Here is a 27,492-nt window from a genome sequence, read left to right as displayed (position 1 = left end):
CTGCTGTGGTTCTTCACATTAAGACTGACCTTGATGGTTCGTTTCTGACCCATTTATGAGTCAGTGTTACTGGAAGTCCTGTCAGGAGGCATCAGCCATGTTGATTTTGGTTAAAGCTTGAGCAACACTTTCCTCCAGCTGGTATCGTGTTAAAAAAATCTATAAATCAGCCGTGTCAGTACAACGTACAAGTATTTTCTGAGTCATGTGTTTTGGTTAGTAAGTGCAGCGCTGCAGCCCAAAGATACCAAACACACAGCCAAAAGGTTCTGCTTCTTACTTACTGCTGACTCTGCTCTATGATTTTGGTTTTTTTTCTTCACAACCCCAGATCATGTACTGATCTGCCCCGTTTCCTCTGATGTGCCTCACTGTCCTACAGATTTCTGATCTGGGAAATTTTCTTCTTTGTCTGATTTAGAAGAACAACAGGATAAAGTAGAACATTTCTCTGTATAAATATATTTTATTTGCTATTTACATCAGTACAGTTATTAAAAACAGCCACATCACAGGTCAAACAGTTATTTTGAGAGTTTACATTGGTAGATAAGCTTCATGTTACGGATGTAAACTATTTCAAATATTACAGTGTCATGTTAAAATACATTTTAATCTGTCACACGTTCTATAAACACAGAGGTTAATGTCTGACCTTCCATCAGATCAGTGCTGTTACAGAACATGTTGTCAATAACTGTTATTCAGGATATAATGATGACTGGACAATCAGATGGATCACAAAACCAGAGGACACACTGGAGCTTTTTCATGCACATTGTGATGTCAGTGCTCTGCTGGTGTTGCATTTAAACCTTGATGTTTTTTCTTCATGATTCTCTGCCCCAGGGCTGTAGCAGCGCTGGTTATTTTCTGTTCAGGGTGATATGAAAACTGGTTTAGACTGAATTTTTTACCCATTCCTGGGGACTTTAGCTGGATATAAAAGATGAACAGAAACCGAAGGCTGGATAAGTCAGTGTTGGTTACAGTTTGTCATCTACTGAGACACTTGTGGTTTGACATTATTTTAGCTGATTATTGCAATTATTGTTCATGTTGTACGTATTTCCTATCCCAGCCTTTTTTCTATTGCTGTGTGTCTGTTAGTGTCTGCATCCTGCTGTGTCTCCTCTTTGACTCTAGGGTCAGGTCTGAGGAGGACCAGGGGCAGTAAGGCCTCCGGGTTACATTACGTTAGTCTTTTAGTGCATGGCTGGTGTTTGGGCGGTCTGCTCTGGCAGTCCGGAGGGTGCTGCTCCTACTGCTGAGCTGCTCATTGCTCCCTGGTTCAGGGCAGCCAGTGGGAGGGCACTCAGCAGGGCCTTCTCCAGTTTCTGCTCCAGAGCGTCCAGGCGCCGGTCCACATGCTCCTTCAACCTCTTCTCCATCTCCTCCAGACGGCGTTCCATGGCTGAGTCCAACTCCCTGCAGAACGGAGGGGACAACAACATAAACCCGACCCGAAGGACTATTCTAAACTTTCTTCCCTCCTTGGCAGAGGAGAGCAGAACAACAGACATCACAGCTGGTGCTGTCTAATGGCTACTTCAGTAAACACTGGCCACTTCCCATTGTGCCTATATAATAATGTTTAATCATGTTGTGGTTCCTTTTCGCACCAGCAGCTGTCACTTTTCCTCTTCACATATCACCACCTGTAAAAAAAGTGACCTGATCGAGCTGAACCACGCCCTCACCCTCTTCATGATTAATAGTAATAAATACTGACTGCTCAATCCAGCTGCTCACAGAGAGCCTTGTCCAGACAGGAACATCAGCTGCTGCTGCATTCTTCTACCAGGGCCTGTTAACACTAGTTACCACTCATGCTCAGTGTGATCAGACTAACTGTGTTTATCTGGCACTGAAACGAGAAGAAAAACATGGATTTCAGTGAGACTCATGAACATGAAGCCACATCAGCAACTTAAACACAAACACAGCCAATTAAACTAAGCCACCCACAGAGTCACTGCGGAGCATCACTTTCCCATAACCTCTTAATCCTGCTTCATTTATTGCACACAGTCACATTTCTTTGTGTGCGAACCTCAGACAGCTGACTCAGGGTTTGAGTCATCCTAACCATCTTGAGGGAAAATCCAAAACCAAGACACTTTACAAAATATCTCCTCTACATTTTCATTTGTGGTTTCTAAACAGATTCCAACAACATGACTTTTTTACCCGCAAGGATCTTCAACAATCTTCAAAGCACCTTCAGTTCTGTCTCAGGCCACTGCTCCAGAAAAAAACCCTGACTGCTGCTGAGTCTTGGCCACTGTGGTTGTTCTCCACCAGCGTTCACCTCTGAACCTTCCTGCCTGTCTGCTCAGCAACATTTATTTTATTCTGGAGTTAAAGGAGAAGTCCCAGGGTGTTATGAAACAGCAGTTAGTGATTTATCCTCAATGCCTGGTTCAGTTTTGTGAGTTGGTATATTTTTCTGTGAGTGTGATGCTGGTAAATGTCAGTTTGGTGAGAAATGCATTGTAGAAGTAAAGAACAGGCCAATTGCAGCACAAAAGCAGGAGGACATACAATTAAACAGAACACAGAATGAAAAAACTCATATCACTAGTATTAGCAGCTCCTCCACATACATTTGATCTGGGTTGAAAGGTCAAGTAAAGAAGGGAAACAAATGAAGTAATAAAAAGTACAACATTCGTTAACATTTAACTGGTGCTAACTGTTATTAGCATCTTTGAAAAAACCAAACACTTATGTTACACCATCTCCTTTAAAGACTAAAACTATATTTGAGTTTTGTGACGTCAGTTTTCTCAAAGCAGAGTGTGTTTCCCTTTTGTCTGGAATCTAATTCTGACCACTGAACTCTTGAAATAGCCTGTGGTAACTACAGTGTTGTGGTGAAGACGTACCGCTGAGCTGCCGTCCTCTCCTCGATGTGGAGTCACACTCAGCTGACGTCCTGGCTCAACCCACAGGTTGCTGCTGTGCTCTCACAAAGAGCCTCATTTAACTGAACTGCTGCTTTGTGGCACCACTTGATCAAAATATGTCATATTTAAAACTAATATCAGTTGTAATAATAAATGAGCTGTATCAGCCTCCTGCCTGCACTAACAATCCCCAGGTCCTTCCAGATAGTTGTGTCTGTCAACTGTTACGTGATGTGTGTCAACAGGCTGCGTCCACATCTGAGAATATGAGGCAGTGGGAAACGTTTGGGCGTCAGCTGAGGTTTAGCAGATCGCCACTTTCAGCAAACACTGTGACACCAGACAACCACAACGACTGTCCCAGGAATGAATGGGTCTTTGTTTCTGTGCGTGACTTTAGAACAATGATTGTATTGACAATGATGACAGTGATCAAAACTGCTTACACTTTCTCCCGTAGCCCTGTATGTAGGAAAACAAAATCTGTACACAGTAACTAAATGATTCCATGTCTATGGAACAAAATGTTTGTTTTAATCTCACATGGCATTTCTGATTGATTCCAGGTGATGCACTAGAGATGATGCACGCCAGCATTCTGCCATTTGTCCCAGGTTGTTTTCATTGGGAAAATTAAGTGGTGGAAAGAATAGGTTTACCTTTGGTTAGCTGAGTGTTTGTCTGCAGAAACTAGTAGAAGAAAGTAGTAATGACTTCCTGACACAAGGTGGAGCTACTGATTAGAGCAAAGGGGTCAGATGATAAATACATATAAAATCAGTCAGGACTCACTTAACTCCACTCACCATGTTCCATTTCTCATCATTGTCTCCTTCTCTGCTGCTGCTGCAGCGTCATCCAGCCTCAGCTGCGTCACCTGACCACAGATGCTCTGGAGCATGGGCAGCAGGTCAGGGGCGGAGCTTAACGCCTGTCTACCTTCCTGTCCTTTCAGGAAGTGTGACATCATCTCCGTCAGCTGAGGTGAGACTGTTTTAATCCACATTGCAAAGAATTAACTGCAACATTTATACATGTTAGAACCAAAAAAACTTCTTGGTCAGATTATTAAAGGTTTCAGTCAAACAATCTTCAGTGGGCAGGAATGAAGAACATGCTTCTCAAAATCCCTTTTGTCCCAGGTCTTTTAGAGTCATTTTCTTTTTTGATCCAGGTAATACAGTTTAATCTGAGTCTGTCTGGTTTTCAAATGAAAGTAAGAAGTAGGTCATGAGTGCCTCAGACAGGACCAAGCATATTTATTTAAACTATTTTAAACCCATGCATATTTCAAATTCCCACTTAAGAGAAATTCTCTAATTTCTTAATTTTAGACAAAGGCAAGTGTTTCAACCCTGAGGGGGAAGCCAGTTTTGATTCCTTCTTGACTTCATTGTTCACACCTGTTAGACCCTGAGGGAAATGATCCTCACCTGTGTTCTGCAGGTCTGGGGACGAGGAGCTAGAACCATCTGACACTCCGTTCTGAGGTGGTGGTACTACATCCGCAGGACTGACGGAGCCGACTGGAAGCTAAACAAAAAACAAGACAATCACTTTGGTACAAATGTGAGCTGCTTCCCTCTAAGGTAAATTATGGAGAAATCTGTTGGTGGTGTGTGAAAATGAATCTTAATGTCGTATAAAGAGCAACAGGACAATAACTAGATGTGGAGCTTTTGCAGTTGTACTCAGGATGGTTCAACTCTACACTCCGATAAACACCAAGTAGACTAATTTAAATTTCCACTTGCTAATCAGTTTGTTTGATGAGTTCTTTGACTTTACTCTTCAGTTATACTTTCTTAACATTTGTTAGAGTAAAGTATTAATGCCATTCAGTATCATCATCTCATATTGTTAACTGCTGTTAAAATGCAACTTCTCATTCATGTTTGATCACATGATCTTCTTTGGGGTGCAAGAAACAGCACAGATGACAGATACCCTGGAGTGTGGAGGCTGAGGCTGGGTGCTGACGCCTTCCCGAGCCAGGGCAGATAGAGCACCACTGCCCATCAAGAGAGGAAAGAAACTGCCCAGAGAGCTGGTCTGGTTCTGGAGAGAAACAAATACCGACACATGATGTTTTTTTCTGCTGCTACACTGAGGAAAGATGACAGATCCTGTCAACATTGTTTTCAACCAGCATTTTACTGGAACTTTCATGGATACACTGAAGATTCAATATCACCAGTGAAGTGAAGTGCAGGTTCATGAGATAAAATGTGCTCATCCTTCTGTAACCCCCTCCCCCCAATGATTGCGCCTTTACAACCACCTTCTGCTGGAAGTGGACCATGTCCATGAGGTTCTGGGCTCCTGCTGAGAGGCTCGTCCCCATCTCCTCAACCAGACACTGCACCTGCTCCATGTCGATGCCAGGTCCACGAGCCTGGCAGGGCTGCTGCGGCTGAAGACCCACAACAACTCGACACACCAAAACAGTGCTTCTACCACCGAGGGAGAGCAGCTAGAAGACAGGACCAGATGATTAAACTGTACTCAACACTAACTGGAAGCAAAACGCTGTCCATTAAAAGACATCTTAAAATATTTATAGATGTGGAAACTGAAACCGGACACTTTGGCTTATGATGATTGGACTGATCTTTGATGCTGAATGTGGCTCACCTTCACTTCACAGGCTGAGGATGGATGCTCCAGGATTAGCTGTTTCCTGTAGAAAGGTCCTCTGTCTTCACTGCGAGCAGAAAACAGATACAACGGGAGATACAACTTTAACAATCCTGGATGTTGTCAGAGGTTCATTTATTGAACCCAGTCTAAATTTAAATACAGTAACTGACTGGATTGACTTTTGTACCCTGATTACTTCTGCTCTAATATTTTTGTGATAATAAATCATAGATCCCTAACCTAACAGAGGTTTCAGCAAAAAACAAAAAACAAAACATAAAGTAATTTAATATATTAAGAAAGAATGCAGCTCCAGTGTGGAAAACTGTGTATACTGTTCTGGCTGGATGCTGTTGTCCCTCGTCCCCCGTACTGTTCCGCAGTATTCTCCTGTCTGGTCGTACACCTCTATGGTTCGAGCTTCGCTGATGACCAGCAAGCGACTGATGATGGCAGGGGAGCTGGGGCTGCACTGGAGCGTCAGGACACAAGGAGACCCTTCCTCCACCTGCTCCAGCAGTGCTGGGCTGTGAGGAACACATTAGTGTAGGATGGACCAGCCATTCAAAATGGAAAACTCATTCATAACTCATCTTTGACCCTTTTGTGGCAGAACACACATCGTTGTGTCCTCACAAGTAGTGACGTCTGTTTCCTCATGTCCAGCTAACTTGAACTCATTTAACATGCATGCACCAATCCACTTATTTCTGTGTTCACACTCATGACTCCCTGACTGCTTCCACATTCAGTTGCAGGATAAAAGGTACTTACTGATTTGCCTTGTCTTCCTCTAACTGGCTAAACTCCTCTCCATCAGTGTCTGCGTTACTGATGTGAACAGGAACCAGGACATGGGCCAGGTCATGTCCTTGAGCATGACAGACCCAAGCAGATCCAGTTTTCACTGCAATGTCCACCATGGTGCTGCTGAGACCACACTGACTGTAACCTGCGCATGGTAGGAAAAACAAACAGGCTGAATGTGGCAGCAGACACGTTAAAAGACAGAAGTTTATTTAGGAGAAGTATAACTCTCTGCAGTTAGCCTGTTTATACTAAGGAAGCTAAAGACCTAGCATTGCCTTATCTTTACAGTACATGGGAGAAATAACTGGACAGCTGTGTAGTGCTGGGACGCTTTGATTTTCAATTTAAGATGCTGAGTGTCTGTAGATGTAAGTTAAATCTTTACTACAGCGACAGTGACTAAATACCATGCTAGCATTGAGCCTTACTGTTTAACCGTCGATTATCTTGTTTTCCTCAAGTTTCTGATTTTTCGTCTTCGCATTTCTTCAGGCGTGTTTTTTTAAGCAGTTATAAATGATGACACCGTATAAAACGCTAAATTTATAACACGTTTAAGCTAACTACTGCTAAATCCAGCGCATCGGACTACAACCTGTCGCAGCTCATGACGGCATGTTATGGCGTGACGTCATTAAACAGCGACTCAGTTGATGGCGGCAATGCGCCGTTGCAATGAAGAAGAGATGAAGAAACAGGAGGCATAAACGCGAGAAAATGTTCCGAAACAGTATAAAAGATGTTAGGTACAAAGATATTGTTTTGATTTGAGAAATGATCGGATTTAGCAAGATCATTTAGCAGCATAAGTTTAATGTTATATTGATATTATGCGACACACTCCAGTCCAGAAGGTGGCGGTAATGCGCCTAAAACTGTAGAAGAAGAGTTTGTTGTTAGTAAAGTCCTTGATTGACAATTTAATTACAGTTAAAAACCAATAAACTCTCGTGACATAATCAATTAAAACGATATGTAGTGATGCTTGAAGGTATATTATGTGTTGTCAGTATTACGAATATTGACTAGCCTACCGTAGTTAACTCGTAAGTTAGCAGCTGTTTAGCTTGGCGGTTTGACTGTATCCGCTGGTCAAATGCTAATTGTTTGACAGTTAATTGTTTCGGAGCAGAGGATGGATTTCACTCAGTGCTACCCGGACACCGTGTCCAGTGTCGCCGCTGCAGCTCGGTCGGGCTGCAGGAGGCGGCTGAGGAGGCTGATAAAGAAGGGCCGCAGTGTGGACTGTCGGGACAACCGCGGCTGGAAAGCCCTGCACGAAGCCGCAGCAGCTGGAAATGAAGAGTGTTTACAGGAGATTCTGTCCGCTGTCGACGGTAAGAAAAGGGTTTTATACAGCTCAGGGTTGTACTTGTGTTTACTTCCTCTTGGTAAACGATGTATTATATGTAGTATGTAGTAAATGTAAATGTAGATGTAGTAAAACTCTGTATTGTATATCTGATGACATATCACTCATTTCACATTGTTCAGTTTCCAGGAGTTGCTGACATCAGTGTCTTAAAATGAATAATGGGTATTTTAGTTATCACTTAATATATTAGATGTTTTTCACTTTAGGTTATAAAATAGTGATAAGGCTTTGAGAATCTAATGTTTATTGTAATAACTGTTTTACCTTTTACCTACAATTTTCAGTGCATTTCAGGCACAAATGTGCAACATGCCTTTCAGGGAATCACAGTTTTTCTACTTTTCTTTCTGACTGCCAGCTGCAGGCTCCTCCCAGGGCAGTCGGGCCTATGTGAACTCTTTGACACATGAGGGTGAATCGGCCTGTTACCTGGCAGCACAACGTGGACACCTGTCAGTGGTCCAGCTACTCCTGAAAAGACATGCCAACATCAACCAGTTAACTAATGACTTGTCCTGTCCTCTGTATGCAGGTACTTGTGATCAGACTGTGGTTTGTCGTGTTACCTCTTTGTGCTCTTATCACTCTTGTACCAAACCTCTGACCAAAAGAATTTCATCTTCTGGAAAGTAAATTGAAATGTCCTTTGATTAATTGTGTCTGCAGAATTTATCAGGTCTGTTTTCCAACAGCTGTGGATGGCGGGCACAAAGATGTTGTGGAACTGCTGGTCAGTAAAGGTGCAGAGGTCAACAGAACACACACAGCATCCTGCTGGACCTGCCTTCATCAAGCTGTATATAAGGTAATGACAAAGCTCTCAAACACACACAACTCCCTGAGGTGTATGTAAACTAGAAATGAACTTACTTTTTTTGCTTCTAAAGGGTCACCATGAAATTGTGCGCATACTTGTTAATGTGTGCAACCTGGAGGCACGAGATGACCACAGGATCACACCTCTTTTTGTGGCTGCACAGTATGGACAACAGGAATGTCTAGAAATCCTTGTTAATGCAGGTAGAGAGCAGTTTCCCTTAATGTATTTTTGTGTGTGTGCATTTGCTCATGGCTTACCCATGTTTCTTATGTCCCATCTACTCTCTGTCTCTTCTTTTCCATTCTCTCTTGAACACTGATCAAGTACAGTAACACAAATAATGACTTGTTGGATTTGATTTTTACTTTAGGCGCTAATGTGAACACCCAGGCAGCTGATCTGGCCACACCACTGCTGATTGCCTCCCAGGAGGGACACTTGGCATGTGTGGATTTCCTGTTGGACCATGGGGCAGATCCTAACAAAGCCTGCAGTCATGACTGGCCTCAGCTTCCAATTCATGCTGCTGCTGAATTTGGCCACATCAGGTAATGACTCATCGCCTTGATTAAACTGTAATTTTTTTTTAAACTAACCAGTTCAGGTTTTAGTGTAAAAATATCAGTGTTGAGTAAAAGAAGCAAATTGTTATTTTCCCGATTAAGAAATGTTTGGAATTTTTGCATATTAAATGGGTGAAGTCAGTTATTACAACTGAAATAGTCTCAGCTCTGGTCGTCACACCCTGATTCCAGCTATACAGCTATGCAATTGTATACATATTTTAAACTTAACCCTTTCTAATTCCGTCAACCCAGTATCCTCAGGAGGCTAATAGCTGTTACGGATCGTGTGTGTGACCAGTACTATGGTATGGTGAGCCCACTGTACACAGCCGTCCACAGAAATGAGTCTATTGAGTTGCTCTTAAGCGAAGGTTATAGCCCCGATGCCCAGGACTGCACACACATCCTGGGCTATTGCTCACCACTCTCCTATGCCTTATCTTGTACAAGCAAAAATCCATACAGGTTTGTAATAAAGCTGAACACCTCATATACAGATTATACACAAGAAAGCAAATGGATTTTCCCCTGATTTGGATTAAATCTGTTTCAGTGAATCGGTGAGGTTGCTGATTGCTGCAGGAGCAAGTTTGAGTGAGACAGACTGGATTTGTGTCTTCCTAAGTGGTGAAAAAGACCTGCTGCAACTAATACTTGAGCACAGATGGATTGCTCCACCTGAGACTTTGGCCATGAACTCTTCTGTACCAAACCGCCATGGAAAAACTGTGTTAAAGCTGCAGGAACTAAGAGGGCTGCTTTGCGTGATACTAAACCAAGTACATTTTGCAGCCTACTGGCTTCCTCTGCTTATGAAGGCAGGATTGGAGCCGTCTTTACTGCTGCAGCCCCACATGTAAGCTGTCCATTGACTTCACTCTTCCCACACCTGTTCACACTTCTTTGGTCAGTTATCAGCAGGTTGTACTTGATCATTTTCTCTATGTCCTCCATGCTTTCTAGGTTGGAACATGCAGATGGTGCAGTGTTAAATTACCTGCTAGAGTTTGTAAACTGGTCGACTTTGTCTGTCCCTTTAAAACGCATCTTGGATCAAAGACGGGTGGAAAAGACTTGGAAACCATGTTTACCTTTTGGTACAGTGACAAAATATACACTTCAGATTTGCTTCTACTGAAGTATCTTATTTTGAATGAGGACATTTGTTATTGTCTTTTTCTTTTCTCCCCCACTCCCTCTAGATTCCATTCCCTCTCTTTCTCACATATGCCGGCTTCAAGTTAGGTCAGTGTTGGGACCAGATCTACTGATGAGGACCAGTGTAGTCCAGCAGCTCCCAGTACCGTCCCCAATGCATGGCTTTCTTAAGTTCAGTGACATCCCAGAACCTTCCTATACAGAATCACCACAACTTTTACATGGAGGAGCAAGAAATGGCAATACACAACACATACATGTTCTCTAACCCTGTTTTCATGCTGAGTTTGGAGATGATCATATGGCTACAATTCTAAGCATCAAAAATACCTAAAATGTTTGAAAAGTACTGTTTAGTATATTATGTATCGCCTTGTTTCAGCTCTTTCTGGAAGTTTTGTTTGCAGAGATCATTATTCGACCCAAGAATGCACATTTTTATGACTGCACCATTTTATGGAAAATTTGATTTTTTTGGGGGGGCAGAGATGCTGCTGTGTTTTCTTCCCATAAAAATCAGACTACGCAAGTTGGCCAGGAAAGGTGACCTTATAATACTGCACCTATTACTTTTCCAACATTTTACTTGTTTGCGTATTGTAAATATACCAGTTCTGTTTGTATTCACATTATAACGTCGTTTTTTAATCAATAAAAGTGAATTATAAGTAAAGTCTTTTTTAAAACAAGTGTTTGTTCCGTTTAAATATTTACACACTCGAGTTTGCTGAGCCAGTACGTCATTCACCGATTGGCGCAGACAGTCGTCAATCATCCCTATCTGGGATCTGATTGGTCAGCGTTTTATTATCTGGCCATTGCGTTTGACAGCAGGAAGTCACGTAAAAAAAAAAACAAGGAGCTCCTTTCTGGAGGTTGAGCTGACATAAAATTTAACGTAAGGCTGTTAAAGCACAAGTTGGGGAAAGAAATGCCTTAATGTATTTTATACGTGAGTATATTAAATGTTTGGTTTTCTCACTACATATGTGTTTTGCGACTGTGTTGCTGTGGCTTGCTAGCTTGGTTGTTAGGCGCACACTGCTGTTAGCTCTGAACGGACAAACATGCAAAGTCTGTCGGTAAATTATTTTTTTAAATTTTGGCCTCAGCCTCCCATTTATTGTTAAAAACACATTTTCTTATTCCCAGTCTGCAACTGAACAACGCGACGTTTGCAAAGCGAGCACGCCGATAGCGACCCGCCACCTGCTAACGTTTGCAGGCTAACGTCAAAGAGCTATCGATAACGGTGATTAGACAGGTGACAGGTTTCTTCTGGTCATTTCTAGTTAAAAGCTACTAGAAGGACAGGGACAGGGCAGCTGTGACCACTGAGACTGAGAGGAGCAGCTACATGAGGTACTTTCAACCAGGGGCGATTCTAGGATCAGACTTTTAGGGGGGTCTCAGGGACCCCCAAAGGACAGTGTGCATTTATGCTGGGCCTTATGCTCATGGGTCCATCTGTCTCTATCAGTGTCCTTCTCTGTGCTGATAACCAAATAGCAAGTTTAACATCCAAGCACAGAATCTATGATTTAATGAGTGGTGTAAATTGATCCATTGATTTTCTGCTGATCGTCCTTTAAATTTGTTGTCAGATCTTTGAAGCTCTTACTGTACATGCTTGATAACGTCCACTTGGCAATTTGTTCCTTTTTCCCTGGCGTTTGTTCAACTTGCAGCTGAGGCCAGCATTAGGGAGACGACTTCTGGTCCATACGTAATCCGGATGAGGCATGCTGGAAGTATGCAGCCCATGTATAGAAGAGATGCTGGTGTCTGGCACCAAACAAGAAGTCTTCTCTACAAGAACCTGCTCATCAAATGGAGGACTAAGCAGCAAAGTCTTCAGGTGCTTAGTGCTCAGCAGATCGATATGAATTTGTTCAGGGTGTAAGTTTGTTCCGCTGTGTTCGGTTTCATTTCGTCTGTTTTGTTTCTGGGTTAGACAGTTTTCTCTTTATCCCACAGCTTGTCATGCGGAAAAAGTCAGTCGCTGGATAATTAAGCAATGATGTACTTTGTGCGAGTTAAGTGTAGGAGGAAGGCAGCTTGAATGGCACATATTAAACACCAACTTACATTTGATGGCTTTTACCTATCATCCTTTTCAATTTCTATGATTGCATTTTTAATGTATCTGTGTATCAACCTTCCTTTTGAGGGATAGTACTGATTTGATGCACATGATTTCCTGCAGTTCCTTTAACAGGAGTTAGGAAAGTCCAGGGTTTTCTTTTAATTACTTATCCTCATATAATAGAAACCTTTCATAGAGTGTGGAAAACACAGGCTCAGCTTTGTGGTTTCTTAGGGAACCCTAGTTCTCTCCAAGGTTGAATGTGGAAAACCATTTGCGATTTCTCATCAGCTCTTCCTGTTTCATGCTTGTGTACAGGAACTGATCCTACCTCTGCTCCTGCTGGGTCTCTTGATACTCATCAGTACCCTGAATCCTCATGTTTATTATGGAGACATTAGCACTATGGAGCTGGAGCGGGATGAACACTTCTTTAAGGGCCTGGGCTACACACCGATCACTAATATCACCAACCATATCATGGAAGAAGTGGCCCAGGAGATGCGTAAGTGCCTGAAAACCATCTCGTGCCTTAAAGTCACACCAACAGTACATTGCATTCCTGTGATGTTCTTGACTGTTGAGTTGTATCAGGAGGCAGCAAAGGTTTAAGGCACCTTTATTCTCCTCTTTGGGTTTTCAGACATGCAGGATCGTCTGGAGATGTTTACCAGTGAGGAGGACCTGGAGAACGCCAGCCTGTACGAGCCATCCAGCTATGTTGGTGTGGTGTTCATGGACAGCTCTGCCATGTCGTACAGACTACGCTTCCCGTACAACCAGCTGCCGCTCCCCAGCGATTACACAGAGTCCATTGGTAAAATCATGACACTTGTTTTACTGTATTTTTTTGTTTTTCTGTCTAAATGTAATCTATGTTTAAAATTTCTTTTGGAAGGTTTTAAAATCTCTCTTCATATTTTAACACAACAAAATATGGAAAACTCAATTTTGCCAAATAAACTGAAATAAATGCACTTAAATGCAAGCATGATCAGTGCTTGTCACCTATATCTAATACAGAGTTTATGTTGTTTATTCTCCTCCAGCCAACTGTTTTACCAGCTCAGCGAACTGCAGAGCAGCTAATTACTGGTACTCTGGTTTCATCCGCCTCCAGTCTCTGATCGACGCCGCCATCATCCAGGTGAGGCACGCAAGAAATGAGCACTGTGCTCTGTACAATTTACCCAGGGGAATGAAGATGCACAGTGTGTTGTCACACAACAGATAATATCTCTGGTGGATGATGGGCATTCTTCACATTTTTAATATTTTCTAGACTAAATAATTATGAGTAAAAAAAAAAAGAAGTTCAGTCCATTGAGCATTATCATTAGTTGCGGTTGTGGAGCTGGTGATCTTTGGTTTTTGTACAGATGCAGACAAAGCGGTCAGTGTGGAGTGAGATGGACCTGAAGGTGGTAATGATGGGTCAGCCTGGTTCTGTGGAGGTGCAGAAGTTTCCCCATGCCCTCATCTCCATCTACCTGGTCCTGGCCTTCACACCTTTTGTCACTTTCCTCATTGTCAATGTGGCAGCTGAGAAGGAGCACCGCCTCAAAGACACCATGACCATGATGGGCCTCTATGACACAGCCTTCTGGTAAAGAAGACCAGGGGGTCAAACTCTGTAGTTTCAGTCATTTGGAAATGTTTTATTTTATGGTAATAATTTGTTAGAACCTGCGTCTGTGTTCATTGGATCGTGTACCTGCTTCATTTATTATGTTGTACCACAGGTTGTCTTGGGGTCTCCTGTACGCTGCTCTGGTGACCACGATGTCCATCCTGATGGCCATTATTGCTACCTACACGGCTCTCTTCCCTAACAGTGACTTCTTTGTCATCTTCGCCCTCATCTTCCTCTATGGAATATCATCTGTGAGTGGAATTTTGTTTATAGAGGCAAAATCAATCTACACAGATTTGTTTCTTTATTAAAATGTCACATCACCCAAATTACAAACATTTGTCTTCTTGTTTACCTCGATCTTAGTAGAGTTTAATTAATAGAGTATGATTTGTGGTGCTCACAGCTTGGAAAGTTGTGTTTGAAAATGTCAGCATCACTATGTCATAACAGAAACAATGTTCCTGGACAATTTACAGACTGTTTTGCTTTTCCCTCTTAACAGCTTGTTGTTGAAGAAATAATTCCTGGTGACTGTGTGTTTTTACAGGTGTAAAGTAGCAAACAGCAGGATGACTGAGTCCATTGTTTTGTTAAATCTGTGCTAATAAAATCTCAGTAAAATGACAATTTATTCTTTTTTTTTTTTTAATGGAAATGGAAAGCAAAAAATCTCTGTTGCTAGTAATTGTGCAGCTCTGCATGCATGATGTTTTCTAAAGGTCTTGGGATTTCTTCCCAGTCTTTAAACAGTGTTTAAAAAAAGAAAAGAAAAAATATATATGTAAACGTATTACTCTCTTCTTGGTTCTTCTCTCTCTCTCGCTCGCTCTCTTCCACAGATCTTTTTCTCGTTCATGCTGACTCCGTTATTTAAGAAACCCAAGTTTGCCAGTACAGTGGGCTCCATGCTGACGGTGGTGTTTGGCTGCCTGTCGCTGTTCACTGTGCTGATGAAAGATTTCCCACAGCCGCTGGTCTGGCTCCTCTGCCTGTTGTCCCCCAGTGCCTTCTCAATTGGGATTGCACAGGTAACATGCTGTTCTTAAACGCATCATGTAAAGAATAACCCAGTGGGAACCATGCACTTGTCAGTGTGATTCACTGTGTGCAGAATGATAATGGTGGCAATAGGGAATTGAGCTTTGTGCATGTGTGTGTAAATACACATTAGGTGGTTTACCTGGAGGCCCAGGGAGATGGTGCTGTGTTTTCTTCCTTGGCCAATGGCCCCCATCCTCTTTATGTGCCCCTTATCATGCTGGTTCTGGACTGCATCCTCTACCTTCTGTTGGCTGTCTACTTGGACCAGGTACTGCCTGGTAAGTACACATACACAGGATACCTCCTTATAATTTATAGTTAATTAACTCTACATTAATACTGTTGGCCTGGATCAGTTTTGAAGCAGCAGCCAAGGTTCCCCCTGAGATCTCTTTAGGTTAATTAAGATGATTTGTACTGAATGTTCCATTTTGTCTGATATGCAGGTGAGTTTGGAATGAGGAGGTCCTTGTTGTACTTTCTAAAGCCGTCCTACTGGTCCAAACGCAGAAAGCGTTACGTTGAAGTGAGTTCAATGTACGACACGGAGGCGAATGGTGCTCTGGGTGGAGACGAGTCTGTGGAACCTGTTTCACCTGAGTTCAGAGGGAAAGAAGCCATTCGGTAAAAGCTGAACTTGTTTTTCTATTGCATGTTTGCAGTGTGTCACAATAAGTAGAACCTTCAGGGTTTTCTTCATTTTAATGTATAATATCTGTATCTGTTCTGATAATGAAGCACGAGGAAAGAAGTTTCCAGTCAATTTATGTGCAAGAATGAATTAAAAATGCTCCTTGTGTTGTTGGTTTAGTGCTGAACACATTGTTCCACTGGCTGAGGAGAACCTGTGCCACCAGTTCACTCTGACACTGCTTCTGTTTACACTTCTCTGCTTCTGGTTTTATTTTTTCTTCATTGCTGACTGCTGTCTCTGGCAGGATCAACAACATCTGCAAAGTGTACAAAGAGAAGGACAATGTGGTGGAGGCTCTGAGAGGTGGGTCCTGAAAATAATCGATCTTGTGATGTGCTCAGGTTCACTGGATTTTTTTTTTAATTAAGCAGAAAATGGTTTTGGAACATCCATGCAGAACAAATTATTGTTCTGGCCCATGTGTATTTTCTTACTTTAATCTGGCATCCTCTACCCAGGTTTGACATTCGACATCTACGAGGGCCAGATCACAGCTCTGCTGGGACACAGCGGGGCAGGAAAGTCCACTCTGATGAACATCCTTTGTGGGATCTGCCCACCCACTAATGGCTTGGCCACCATTTACGGCTGTCCTGTCGCAGAGATCGCAGATGGCTCAGAAATGAAGCAGCTGGTGGGAATCTGCCCCCAGTTCAACATCATCTTTGATGTGCTCACTGTGGAGGAGCACCTGAGGATATTTGCTGCCATTAAAGGGATCCCAGCGGCAGATGTTGACAGAGAGGTAATGTGGTGACAGGCAGTAAACAGCAAAAATAGTTTTGCATTCACCTTCCGTTCATAAGAAAATGGCCGATATGTCTGACATCTTGGGAAATAATCTCCTCCCTATTCTTACTTCAGAGGTACAGTGTGAGATGGACTGTAATGTGACAAGCTGTTTGTCTGTCCCTGATAGGTTACCAAAGTACTGAAGGACCTGGACCTGGAGAAGATCATGACTGCTCAGGCCAAGAATCTGAGTGGAGGCCAGAAGAGGAAGCTTTCTGTGGGCATCGCTATTCTAGGAGATCCCAAGGTACCAATAGCTTAAAATGGACAGATGCTTTTAGGATTACTGGTATGCTTTTATTAGCACGTGTGTTTGAATCCTGGCCCGAAGAATCAACAGTTTGGGCCCATTGTGAGCAGTTTGCATCATGGTTGTCTGTGTCAGATCCTGCTCTTGGACGAGCCCACGGCAGGTATGGACCCCTGCTCCAGACACCAGGTTTGGTCGCTACTGAAGAGCCGCAGAGCCGGCAGGGTCACCGTCCTCAGCACTCACTACATGGATGAGGCCGACATTCTTGCTGGTATGAACTATATCTGTTGCTCAGTAAACACAGACTGATGGGCACCACGCTCATTAGGCAGGTGGCATCCCAGTTTGGAAGATGAGAGGGTCTAATTTAACCTGCCAAAATTGAAAAATATAACAAATAATTTTGTGCGTTAGACACAACTGATAATTTTGATGTTTGTAATAAATTCTGCTATTAGCAGGTCAGTGACTTGAAGGTGTTAGTTTTTGCTTTAGTGCCAACTTTGCTGCATTTTGTATCTGGTAAAGAACTTGTTAGATTTGGTGTTTTTCATGCCAGCATCTGAAGAAACCTTCGTTTGAGCTTTGACTACATGTAGTACTTTAAAGTGTCATGAAATTGTTTCTCACCCACCATATTTCTGAGTCACACAGTCTGCACTTGATCTGCTGTGATGGTTAAACACAGATGTTATTTTCTGTTTTTTTCCTTCAGATCGCAAAGCTGTGATTTCACAAGGACATCTGAAATGTGTTGGCTCTTCCCTGTATCTCAAGATCAAGTGTGGTGTTGGATATCATCTCAGGCAAGAACAGTCTGCTTCCCTGATGCAGTTTATTGTTGCAGCTTTTCAATAAGGAACAGAGCAGTGATGTATTAAACTGTAGTGGCCTGATTTTTATTTTTTATTTTTTTTAAGATCCACTTTTATTATTTTTATTGATGATTTCTAATGTCTGCATGTTACAAGCTGTGTGTTAATTAGATCTTTTCTTCACATAGTTTTAGATTGTCTTTTGCTCCCTTGCAGAATGTCTATCAGTGAGGGATGTGACGCTGATAAAATCACAGCACTGGTCAAGCAGCACGTTTCCAAAGCGAAGTTGTCTCGACAGCACGAAGCAGAGTTGACGTTCACTTTGCCTTTTGAGAGCATGGACACATTTGCAGGTGAGATCACAATAGACAGATGAATAAAAATAGCAGTAGCTGTGCCCAGAGTAAATCATTTCCAGCCTTCTTACTGTCGCACTTCCAGGCAAATGCTGAAATAATTACTGCAGCTCATTTGTGACTCAGTGTTGACTGTAAGAGCAGTGAACCAGCAGCAGGTAGTGATTAATTTGTCTTTTATAGGCTTGTTCTTGGAGCTCGACTCTCAGACCGATCTGGGAATTATCAATTACGGGGTTTCCATGACAACTCTGGAGGATGTTTTTCTTCGTTTGGAGGCGGAGGCTGAAGTGGACCAAGCTGGTGAGCGCAATCCCAAAACAGTGAGGAGTGTTTTTATTTCCGAGTGACCTCTGATTGAGTCCGTCTCTGTGTGCTCCCTGCAGACTACAGTGTGTTCAATCAGGAGCAGGCAGAGGATGAAGGTGACGGCACCTCTCTGGACGACACAGACCAAAGGCTGCTGACGTTCTCAGACAACAAGGCGGACGTCGTGTCGGGTCACGCTCTGTGGCGGCAGCAGTTCAGCACTGTGGCCTGGCTGCACATGCTCAACATGTTCAGGGAGAGGAAGGCCTTTGTTTACACGTGAGAAATGATTTGAAAACACACAACAAGCCTTGAATTTACACACAGTGACCTGATATTAACATATATGGAGCCAGTTGATCCAATATCTAAAGGTCCATATTCTTCTGTGTTATTGCAAACAATCGGCACTTGTGTGTTTCTGTGAGGCTTCATCTCGTCTTTCTTCCTCTTGCAGCTTGGCCTTGTTCCTGGTGTTTGTTGCTGCAGTGCTCGTTCTGTCTCTGGCCACAGGAAACATCCAGATTCACTCTCCAGACCGTCAGTTTTTGCCCATTTACCTCCTCAAAAAGAACCAGGCACCTCAGAGGTACACCACCAGCCTCCTGGTTCAGAACTCCTCAGGTGAGTTCACTGGAGATGTAGCCCTCAGGTTTACTTATAACACGTCCTCTCTAAAGAGCTTTCTGTCAGACAGCACTTCCTGCTGTAAATATTGTTATGAAGTACTGGTTCCTGTACTGTTCAATGTCCCTTAATGCTGAACTCCTGCACGTTTTTTCACCAACAGGCTCTGATATTTCTGACTTCATCCACAACCTGGAGTCTCAGGATATCAAAGTGGAAATGATGAAACACAGCGACTACATGGCCGCAGCTCCTCACAGTGCCGCCCTCAACGTCACAGGATCCAACAAGGTCATTGAAATGTTGAATTTATCTTTTCCTACCGGACATTTGATGAGATTTTAGACAAAGTGTTAGATGCAAGCACGCTTCTCCTACAGCACCTCCACCTACGGCTGGTAGTATTTCAGATAAAGGGCTCTTTGTCTGAGAGTCCTCTCACGGAGAGCTTTGAATGTAGATGGCGTGGAGTTCACTTCCTAACGTGTCGCTCATTAACCCTTCATTCTCTGTTAACAGGGTTTCAGGTACAGCGTTGCATTCAACAGCACCACGGTCCACTCCCTGCCTATGGCGGTCAATATACTGAGCAACGCTCTTCTGCGGGGTCTGAATGGTACTGGACAGATCCGAACCTGGACCAAACCGTTTGATTATGTGAGTGTTTAGGAATCAGATGTGGCTAATTTCATCTGCTCTGTTGCCCTGTGTTATTGAAAGATATTAAACTTTTATCGTGACGTCTTCCAGCAAATCCCAGATGCTACTTCCTACGCACTGGTCTACATAGAGGCCATCATACTGGGAATGCTGGCAGCTGGAATGCCTGCATATTTTGCAATGGATCACACTCGAGATCGAGAGGTAACGGCTTTCTCCCAGTAATTCTGATTATTTCTATTGTGTCCAACAGGTGACGATGTATTGAAGTGAAGGATTCACTTTAGGCACAAAGATTTATCTTAATCTTTAATTAACTGTTTTTCTGCTCTTCAGATCAAGTGTCGCTCTACACTGCGTATCTCTGGCTTGGTACCATCAGCGTACTGGTGTGGCCAGGCAGCAGTGGACATCCCCTTCTATTACCTCATCCTGTCCTCCATGACCATTATCCTCTTCTCCTTCCACACTGGAAACCTGCTGACCTCCAGCAACCTCACCGCTGTGGTTCGTACCACTGCTTTTTATGCAGCGTGGCTCTCGCACATCCACTACACCAGATTATTATATGCACTCCTCCTGTCCCGGTGTCTGCAAAAAGGGTCTCAATCAATATTATTACTCTTGTTTCATGTTTCTCCACCGCCTTAGGTTCTGTGTACTGTCGGCTTCGCTCCAGCCATGATCCTCTTCACCTACGTGGCTTCTTTTGGCTTTGCCCGAGTCCAGAGCAACAGGGATTTCTTCTCTGTCATCTCCATGATGGTGAGAGTTGATGCCTTTTGTACACATTTTGAAATACAGGTAGAAATGTTTGGCTGTGATCACACATCTGTATTGTAAAAGTGTTACTGCAACCAACTGATTTATGCCTCAGGTGTGTGTGGTGTCAGCCTCACTGGTTCAGTTGTCATTTGTGAACGACAACCCTGCCCTGACCCGAAACCTGCACAACGCCTTGTGTTTCTTCAACCCTGTGTACCCTCTGATGGGCTGCCTCAACTGCATCACCAAGGTAGGTCAGCCAGGACAAGCAGCTGTTTCAGGCAGACAGACAGACACAGTGTTGGCAGCGAGCTGGGAAAACATCAAACATGCAGCAGCAAGTCACCTGACTGATGTCTTCCTGTCCCACCCACAGGCGACCTTCCTGCCGTCTCTTTATGAGGAGAACTTCTTGTGGAAGAACCTGCTCATTGCGGTTGTAGCTGTATGTATCTCGTTAAACAGAACACTGATACACACAGAACATGGTGTCTGACAGAAGTGTGTGTTTAGCCACGATAACTGTGTGTGTCTGTTTCTGTGTTCAGCCCTATCTGCAGTGCATCCTGCTGCTCTTCCTGCTCCGTTGGCTGGAGCTCCATTACGGAGGGAGGACCATGAAAAATGATCAGTTCTGCAGGTGAGGATCAAATTTCAGCTCACAGCTCAGATAACAAAAAGCCTCAGTACACACTGTGTATTTTACATGTCGAGGTTTGTTTCTTTATATTTCAGATGAGCTGGGCACATTTCTGACATTAATGTTATAAATGCTGGAAGGTTGTTTTGTAGTTCCAGACATTTTACATGAACCATGTTGGTGTTTTTGTGTGAACCATCGCAGGATCTCGTCCAAGTCAAAGCCCAAAGTGGAGAGAAACCCAGAGGAAGTGCTGAACGAGGATGAGGATGTTCAGATGGAGAAGGCCAGGGTGAAGGAGGCTCTCACCTGCCAGTCCTGTGACGAGGTCTGGGATCTTTGACTGAAAACCTAAAGTTATGCTGGAGAACTTGACTGAATACCTGCTCATTTTGGTCCTTCCTGCCATGTCCTGTTCTTTTAGAAACCTGTGGTGGTCGTGAATAACCTTAAGAAACAGTACAAAGGCCGAAGGGAAGGTTTTTCCCTGAACAAGAGAAGGAAATTAGCCACAAACAACGTCTCTTTCTGTGTTCGCAAAGGTACGTGCAGTCTCGGAATATACATCTGTAGACTGCATGTCTGCAAAATCAGGGTCTGTGTGAAGGAAACTTGTGATGAAGTTTCAGCAGCACAAATATCCCAACTTCCCTGCTGTTTCCTCAGGTGAGGTTCTGGGACTGCTGGGCCCCAACGGAGCAGGAAAGAGCACCATCATGCACATGTTGTCAGGTGACACTGACCCCACAGCAGGACAGGTACAGATTAGACTGAGGCTGCTCTTCTTGCGTTTTATTAAGAATTTGACAATAATATCCATGTTTTGTGTTGCCCAGGTGCTGATGGGGGACTACAGTACAGAGTATCATCCAGTGGACAGTCCTCTGGAACATGTGGGCTACTGTCCACAGGTGAACCCTCTGTGGCCCAGGATAACTCTGCAGGAACATCTGGAGGTCTACGCTGCCATCAAGGGTCTGAGAGGACAGGACGTGCCAGGGATCATCAAACGGTACGTCTCATCCAGACAAACCATCGTCTAACAGCTTTTTCTGATGTGGTCGATCTTTGCAACACTAATGTGGTACAGGTGACATCCTGTAACTGCTTTTCTGATGACTGAGGTAGAAAATGCCTTATTATGACTCTTATTATGGTTTTATTACGAAAATGAATGAGGTAAGATCCATATGAAGGTTCCTGACAGTCGGTTCTTTTGTCAGCGTGGTGAATGCTCTGGAGCTGAAGGATCATCTGAACAAACAGGCCAAGAGTCTTTCAGCAGGTCTCAAGAGGAAGGTGAGAAAATCATCATCATCATGTTTAAATACAGTATTTAGAGAAAACCTGTCGTATTAAATGTTCTTCTCTCATGTAGTTGTGTGAGTGCTGTCATGGTGTAAATGTTTTAAGTCTTACTCTCAGTCGCTTGTGTTTGTTTCAGTTGTGCTTTGCCTTGAGCATGATCGGGAACCCTCAGATCGTTTTACTGGATGAGCCGTCGTCCGGCATGGACCCCAAGTCCAAACAGCGCATGTGGTGAGAGACTCGACGTGGACAATGTTGTGTTTTAATGAGCTGGACACGTGTCCTCAAGCTTGTGTTTAGTTTGTCAGTGGACTGGGTTCAGCTCTGTCGAGGCCTCTGACCTCTCGCTCTGCTCTGTGTAGGAGAGCCATACGTGCTGCGTTCAAGAACCACCAGCGAGGAGCCATCCTCACCACGCACTACATGGAGGAGGCCGAGGCCGTGTGCGACCGCGTGGCCATCATGGTCTCGGGCCAGCTGAGGTTCGTGCTCACATCAGGACACAGCTCAGCAGCACTAATGACGCCTTTTTCAGATTTCAGCATCAGTGGATTCTTGTGCTCTGTCTCCAACAGATGCATCGGCTCCATCCAACACCTGAAAGGGAAGTACGGTCGAGGTTACAGTTTGGAGGTGAAGCTCAGAGAGGAGCTCACGGGGCTGCAGCAGGTGGCGCTGCTGCACAAAGAGATCCTCCGAATCTTCCCTCACGCCGTCCGGCAGGAGAGGTGAGAGCCCAGCAAATGTATGAGTTAATGACATAATTTACAACCACACACACACACACACACACACACACACACACACACACACTGCTGCCTGTGCGTGATGCTGGTGTTTTCTTTCCAGCTTTGCTACTCTGATGGTTTACAAGATCCCCATGGAGGATGTGACATCACTGGCCAAGTCTTTCTCCCAGTTAGAACAGGGTGAGTCACTGGTGTTGTCTCTCTCACACACACACACACACACACACACACACACACACACACACACACACGTGCATTGATTCATCCAGTGTAACTTCTCTCTTTAATCTCTTTGTCTTCAGCCAAACAAACCTACAACTTTGAAGAGTACAACTTCTCCCAGTCGACCTTGGAGCAGGTACAGACAGAAGCCACATGATCTTATTCCTCAAACCATCAGTGATTTGAATTCTGATCATCAATAAATTCTTCAGAAACAAAACTGCTAAACCTCCGTGTGTTGGACAGACAAAGTGGTCCGTGGTTAATGAGTCTGTTTGGCCTCGGATTAACAGCGATGGGTGTGTGTTCAACGACTAACAGGAAAATGAATCTGCAGCAGAAGTTAGATTGAAAATAATAGATCTAGAGTCCACAGAAGCTGCATCTCAGCGTGTCCATATGAGCACAGGTCTCGTGCGCGTTATTCACTTCTGCCTCCCTTCGTCCTCCAGGTGTTTATGGAGTTTGCCAAGGAGCAGGAGGGCGAGGAGGATGAGGTGGGCTCCCTCAGCACAACGTTCCAGTGGCAGCGGCTCCGGCAGGACGGCTCGGCTGCCGCCAACCACACGGACAGCATCGTGCACCAGCTCTGAAGTCCCGGTGACAGGGAGCAGGTGGTGATTGACCTGGACTGTCCGTTCCCGACCTGCCAGGCTTCAGCGCCTCAGGGCTCACGCCAGCACTCGCTCGCTCCACGCAAACCAACACCCCCCCACCCTGAACCGACTGGGACAGACCTGGGTGGGGGCTCGCACACACTGGGAATGGCCGCGCGTGTGTTCGGGCTCGGGGCTGTCACGGCTCCTGTATCTGGGTCTGAGGTGTGCATGTTGTGTAACCCTCGTCCACTGGTGCTCTGTTTTCTGAATCGCACTGACCGAGGGGCCTGCAGTCTTTGTCGACACGCTGATGCGACACCTACTTCTCTTTCTAACGGTGTTTTTTATCCTCACAGGGAGTCAGTACATGGAAACATATATACGATATATAATATTTATGCTTTGTAACTGTCGCTCCTCTTTGGAGACGTAACAGTCGGTGTGTTTGTCTCTTCAACTGTTTCTGTCTGTTGTGTTTGTGAAACTATTTTTAAGCACTACGACGACTGGGATCCATCCGGTCGTACCAAAGCAGCACATCCCTGAACCCACACACTACCACCCTCACGCCGACAGAGGAGGGTTTTTTGTTTTTCAGCGTCAGAGGTTTGTGCATTAATGAGTCTGTTCTTGACGAGGGGCAGTGGAATAAACACTGGAGAAGTGACGCTGCACAGTCTTCACTGACCCCCTCCCCCCCCAGCGTAACAAACAGTCCCTTCTCCTCATTTTACACCAGCATGCACCCCTGTGTCCACTTCCCTGTGTTCTCCAGGCCTGTGTGTTTTCTGTGTTGGACTGTGGCAGACAGATGTTGGCATGAGGGTTTTGGAGAGATGGTCTTTGGCCTCCTCTCCACAGGTTCAGCCATGGTTTGGGAATGTAGTGTAGAATATGCACACCAGTACATGTAGCACGCCGCCCTCGTCATTAGCCAGGGTCGCTAACCTCAGACACACAGAGGTGAAGCTGGAGGCTCACATCCAGATGTTGGGCTTGTCGGCCTGTTGCTCGTCTCTGGACCAGGTGTCTGGTGACAAATGTTGAATGTAGGTTTGGACGGTTGTGACTGAGCTCCTGTCGTCACTGTTGCACTTTGGTGCCACTTTCAACCACGTAGCTGTTCTGTTGACCCGGTCGTGTGTGTGTGTGTGTGTGTGTGTGTGTGTGTGTGTGTTTCTGCATGATCTCCAGTTTGTATAAGCTGGTGTGTTGGTGCAAACCGACAAATTGTAATTTTTTTTCTCTGCGTTCAGGTGAGAGGACGACGAGGTTAAAGGGAGTTTTTGACGCCTTCTTCTTGTTGTTGATGTTTATTTTATTAATGATCATAAGTCCATTATTTACCTGCCCCAGTGCAGCAACAACACAAACTCTGGCTCACAGCTCAACAACTCAGCATCACAGGGTTTTTTGCAGGTGTTTGTTTTCTTCACCTCAGTAAAGCGAACAGTCTTTGGAGAATCACTGTCAGATCAGGTTTGGAGCAGAAGCTGAAAGTTTACATCAAACATAAACACTGTTAGGTTTTTGTACATATTCCAGAAATGTGTTTGAGTAAAGTCATTTTAACTTTAGCTCCGTCACGTCTCCACTCGTAGCACAGACCTTTGTTGTTCTTATGTAACGTATCTGGGAAAACCCAGTCATGTGTTTATTCAGTAGCTTCTGTTTATCCGTTATAGATTTTAGCTGTTTTTATCGATCCTGTCTGATTGACTGAAAACAGACTGTGTCACACACTGAGAACGTCAGAGGGGAAAGTGTCATGATCCGTCCAAACACTGCCAAGGGTGTTCTGCCCTTTTTGAATGTGAAAACTTTATTTAAACCCTGTCAACATTTATTTTTGTGCACATGTAGCCACGTTCCCTCAAACAGGACGAAGTGAAACTGGTTCTTCGTTAAGTTGGACGTGTGTGGGGTGGATGGGTGGGTCTGTGGGCTGTCACATATACTGTATGCATCTTTTATATTTGTTTTCCCAAGTGCAATGTAGAACATGTTTACACAATTCTTTTTTCTGTCAGTCTTCTCTCCCTCACCCCCGATTCCATAACAAAAAGCATCAGATTTTTGTGCTGCGTCACGTTCGGTTGCAAATATTTCATAAACCAAACCAAACTGATCCTTGACTGTAGAAAATGAAGCTTATGGGTGATCAGCAGTGAAAAGTGGAGCAGTTTCATTTTGTTTTCCTGGTGATGGTAAATTTGCACTATATCTGGGAAATTTTATAACCTTTCTTTATATTATGCAATCTTGGTATGAGTGCACTGATTTTATTTTTTAAGGACTGTGGTTTAGTTGTGTGCTGTATTTTCCTCCTGTATCCTCTCGTGTCTGGATGGACATTAATAAACTCTGGTCTCTACACGACCTTTTCATGAATAAATGTTAATCAAATCAAAATGTTTTGTCTTTATTTGATGGACTGACCTGAAATCCAGGTAACGAATAAAGAATAAATATAAACATATTTATATTCTCAGTTTAAAATAAAATATAATTTCTTTTTTACTGCCCTTCATGTTTTGTGTGTAATTCTTTGTCAGAAAATTGAACTTGATATAAAATCACTTCCATCTAGTGGACAGAGCAGGGAACTGCACGTAAAATAAATAACTATATTGACTTTGTAACTAAGATTAGTGCCAACTACCAACCCGAGGCTGCGCATGTGCTGAAATGATCATTTAGTTTGTTGGAACAATGAATAAAGAATCGACTGTGTTTCTATTTACACTCAGTTCAAGAAACGGAGGTAGGTCAAAGTGATATTTCTGTGCTAAACATGTTTAAATGCTCATATTTAACAAGAAAATGTCGCTTTTTGCTGCTGCTCATGTTTTGTCTGTTCGTGATTCTCTTTTTCTGTCTGTTACAAACTTGTTCATCAACTGGACATTGACTCACTGCCCTCTGGTGGACACAGCAGGAACTGCACGGACAGATTAATAAAGGCGGCGTCGATGCAGCAACGACAGTAACTTTTCCGGTCTTTTCAAAATAAAAGAACTGCAAGGAAAGAAATTAGCAAAACTAGCGTCAATGCAGCAAATGCAGTAACCTTTCCGGTCTTTTCAAAATAAAGTAGTTAAAGACACCAGCGTATACTGCCGTCTGGTGGACACAAGGAGGAACTGCAAGGAAAGAAATTAGCAAAATTAGTATTAAAGCAGCTACGACAGCACAGTAACACTTTGGTAAAATCAGTTAGTTAAAAACCTCGAAGTCTTAACTTTCGTTTTTGACATTTTAGCCAAACGTTTCTTGGAGTTACCATAGTTACAGGTGTTGTGACAGATTCTGCAGCCGATTCCTTCACGTTGACATTAAAATCCTGGTGTTTATTGTGAGAAACTGCATCGTTGGTGACACTGATCCAGGTGCAGTGTTTTAGTGAACATGTTGGTGCTGACAGCGAAGTGAACGTGATATTTCTGTGCTAAACATGTTTAAATGCTCATATTTAACAAGAAAATGTCGCTTTTTGCTGCTGCTCATGTTTTGTCTGTCCGTGATTCTCTTTTTCTGTCTGTTACAAACTTGTTCATCAACTGGACATTGACTCACTGCCCTCTGGTGGACACAGTAGGAACTGCAAGGACAGATTAATAAAGGTGGCGTCGATGCAGCAACAATAGCACAGTAACTTT

The 27,492-nt window shown here is 43.7% G+C and overlaps 3 protein-coding genes across 11 annotated transcripts; 2 read left to right on the top strand and 1 right to left on the bottom strand.

Moving 5' to 3' along the window:
- Positions 1-442: 442 nt before the first annotated feature.
- Positions 443-6,974, bottom strand: c19h10orf88 (chromosome 19 C10orf88 homolog). 4 transcript variants are annotated; one of them, XR_003296191.2, is made up of 10 exons: positions 6,788-6,974; positions 6,324-6,501; positions 5,885-6,076; positions 5,544-5,613; positions 5,191-5,382; positions 4,857-4,967; positions 4,343-4,442; positions 2,191-3,899; positions 1,733-1,867; positions 1,291-1,428 (listed from the first exon to the last, which is right to left on the bottom strand). XR_003296191.2 is itself a non-coding variant. In XM_026315782.2 (9 exons), the coding sequence occupies exons 2-9, from the start codon at positions 6,470-6,472 to the stop codon at positions 1,206-1,208; spliced, it is 1,221 nt and encodes a 406-aa protein (XP_026171567.1). In that variant the 5' UTR covers positions 6,473-6,501; positions 6,788-6,972; the 3' UTR covers positions 443-1,205. The 4 variants fall into 4 exon arrangements, 1 of the variants encoding a protein (XP_026171567.1); XM_026315782.2 differs by lacking the exon at positions 1,733-1,867 and having other exon boundaries at positions 443-1,428; positions 3,716-3,899; positions 6,788-6,972; XR_003296190.2 differs by having other exon boundaries at positions 1,733-3,899.
- asb3 (ankyrin repeat and SOCS box containing 3) lies at positions 6,386-10,908 on the top strand. 4 transcript variants are annotated; one of them, XM_026315778.1, is made up of 10 exons: positions 6,386-6,510; positions 7,492-7,696; positions 8,093-8,266; positions 8,427-8,539; positions 8,622-8,754; positions 8,925-9,102; positions 9,373-9,585; positions 9,674-9,976; positions 10,084-10,217; positions 10,323-10,908. In XM_026315778.1, exons 1-10 carry the CDS (start codon positions 6,508-6,510, stop codon positions 10,544-10,546), a joined length of 1,680 nt encoding a protein of 559 aa, XP_026171563.1. In that variant the 5' UTR covers positions 6,386-6,507; the 3' UTR covers positions 10,547-10,908. The 4 variants fall into 4 exon arrangements, with proteins under 4 accessions (XP_026171563.1, XP_026171562.1, XP_026171565.1 ...); XM_026315777.2 differs by having other exon boundaries at positions 6,441-6,510; positions 7,474-7,696; positions 8,099-8,266; XM_026315780.1 differs by lacking the exon at positions 6,386-6,510 and adding an exon at positions 6,992-7,105 and having other exon boundaries at positions 7,474-7,696.
- Positions 10,909-11,110: 202 nt separating this feature from the next.
- On the top strand, positions 11,111-26,238 carry abca5 (ATP-binding cassette, sub-family A (ABC1), member 5). 3 transcript variants are annotated; one of them, XM_026315765.1, is made up of 38 exons: positions 11,111-11,230; positions 11,967-12,136; positions 12,683-12,869; positions 13,008-13,181; positions 13,414-13,511; positions 13,744-13,970; positions 14,107-14,248; positions 14,840-15,028; positions 15,172-15,319; positions 15,488-15,665; positions 15,980-16,038; positions 16,194-16,480; positions 16,655-16,774; positions 16,913-17,051; positions 17,496-17,586; positions 17,812-17,951; positions 18,138-18,257; positions 18,341-18,542; positions 18,721-18,887; positions 19,054-19,181; positions 19,410-19,547; positions 19,641-19,754; positions 19,887-20,057; positions 20,202-20,315; positions 20,428-20,565; positions 20,692-20,760; positions 20,864-20,955; positions 21,160-21,283; positions 21,380-21,497; positions 21,622-21,713; positions 21,792-21,967; positions 22,179-22,254; positions 22,400-22,494; positions 22,626-22,745; positions 22,839-22,991; positions 23,113-23,192; positions 23,315-23,370; positions 23,687-26,238. In XM_026315765.1, the coding sequence occupies exons 1-38, from the start codon at positions 11,218-11,220 to the stop codon at positions 23,825-23,827; spliced, it is 5,046 nt and encodes a 1,681-aa protein (XP_026171550.1). In that variant the 5' UTR covers positions 11,111-11,217; the 3' UTR covers positions 23,828-26,238. The 3 variants fall into 3 exon arrangements, with proteins under 3 accessions (XP_026171550.1, XP_026171551.1, XP_026171552.1); XM_026315766.1 differs by having other exon boundaries at positions 11,122-11,176; positions 23,687-23,827; XM_026315767.1 differs by lacking the exon at positions 11,111-11,230 and having other exon boundaries at positions 12,057-12,177.
- The last annotated feature ends 1,254 nt before the right edge of the window (positions 26,239-27,492 follow it).

Source organism: Mastacembelus armatus, chromosome 19, assembly GCF_900324485.2.
Source record: "Mastacembelus armatus chromosome 19, fMasArm1.2, whole genome shotgun sequence".
Lineage (NCBI taxonomy): Eukaryota > Metazoa > Chordata > Actinopteri > Synbranchiformes > Mastacembelidae > Mastacembelus > Mastacembelus armatus.
The sequence above is the reverse complement of the archived record's forward strand: the minus strand, read 5'-3'. Positions and strand labels throughout refer to the sequence as shown.

Excerpts from the sequence above, each read along its gene's own strand:
- abca5 (XM_026315765.1), top strand. Across the intron at positions 18,258-18,340 it reads GGCTGAAGTGGACCAAGCTG|ACTACAGTGTGTTCAATCAG; the intron begins GTGAGCGCAATC and ends TGCTCCCTGCAG. Across the intron at positions 20,058-20,201 it reads CCAGCAACCTCACCGCTGTG|GTTCTGTGTACTGTCGGCTT; the intron begins GTTCGTACCACT and ends CCACCGCCTTAG.
- c19h10orf88 (XM_026315782.2), bottom strand. The coding sequence starts at position 6,472 with ATGGTGGACATTGCAGTGAAAACTGGATCTGCTTGGGTCTGTCATGCT. Across the intron at positions 6,077-6,323 it reads GAGGAAGACAAGGCAAATCA|CCCAGCACTGCTGGAGCAGG; the intron begins GTAAGTACCTTT and ends TGTTCCTCACAG. Across the intron at positions 5,383-5,543 it reads CCTCAGCCTGTGAAGTGAAG|CTGCTCTCCCTCGGTGGTAG; the intron begins GTGAGCCACATT and ends CCTGTCTTCTAG.
- asb3 (XM_026315777.2), top strand. Across the intron at positions 8,755-8,924 it reads AGAAATCCTTGTTAATGCAG|GCGCTAATGTGAACACCCAG; the intron begins GTAGAGAGCAGT and ends TTTTTACTTTAG. Across the intron at positions 9,586-9,673 it reads ACAAGCAAAAATCCATACAG|TGAATCGGTGAGGTTGCTGA; the intron begins GTTTGTAATAAA and ends AATCTGTTTCAG.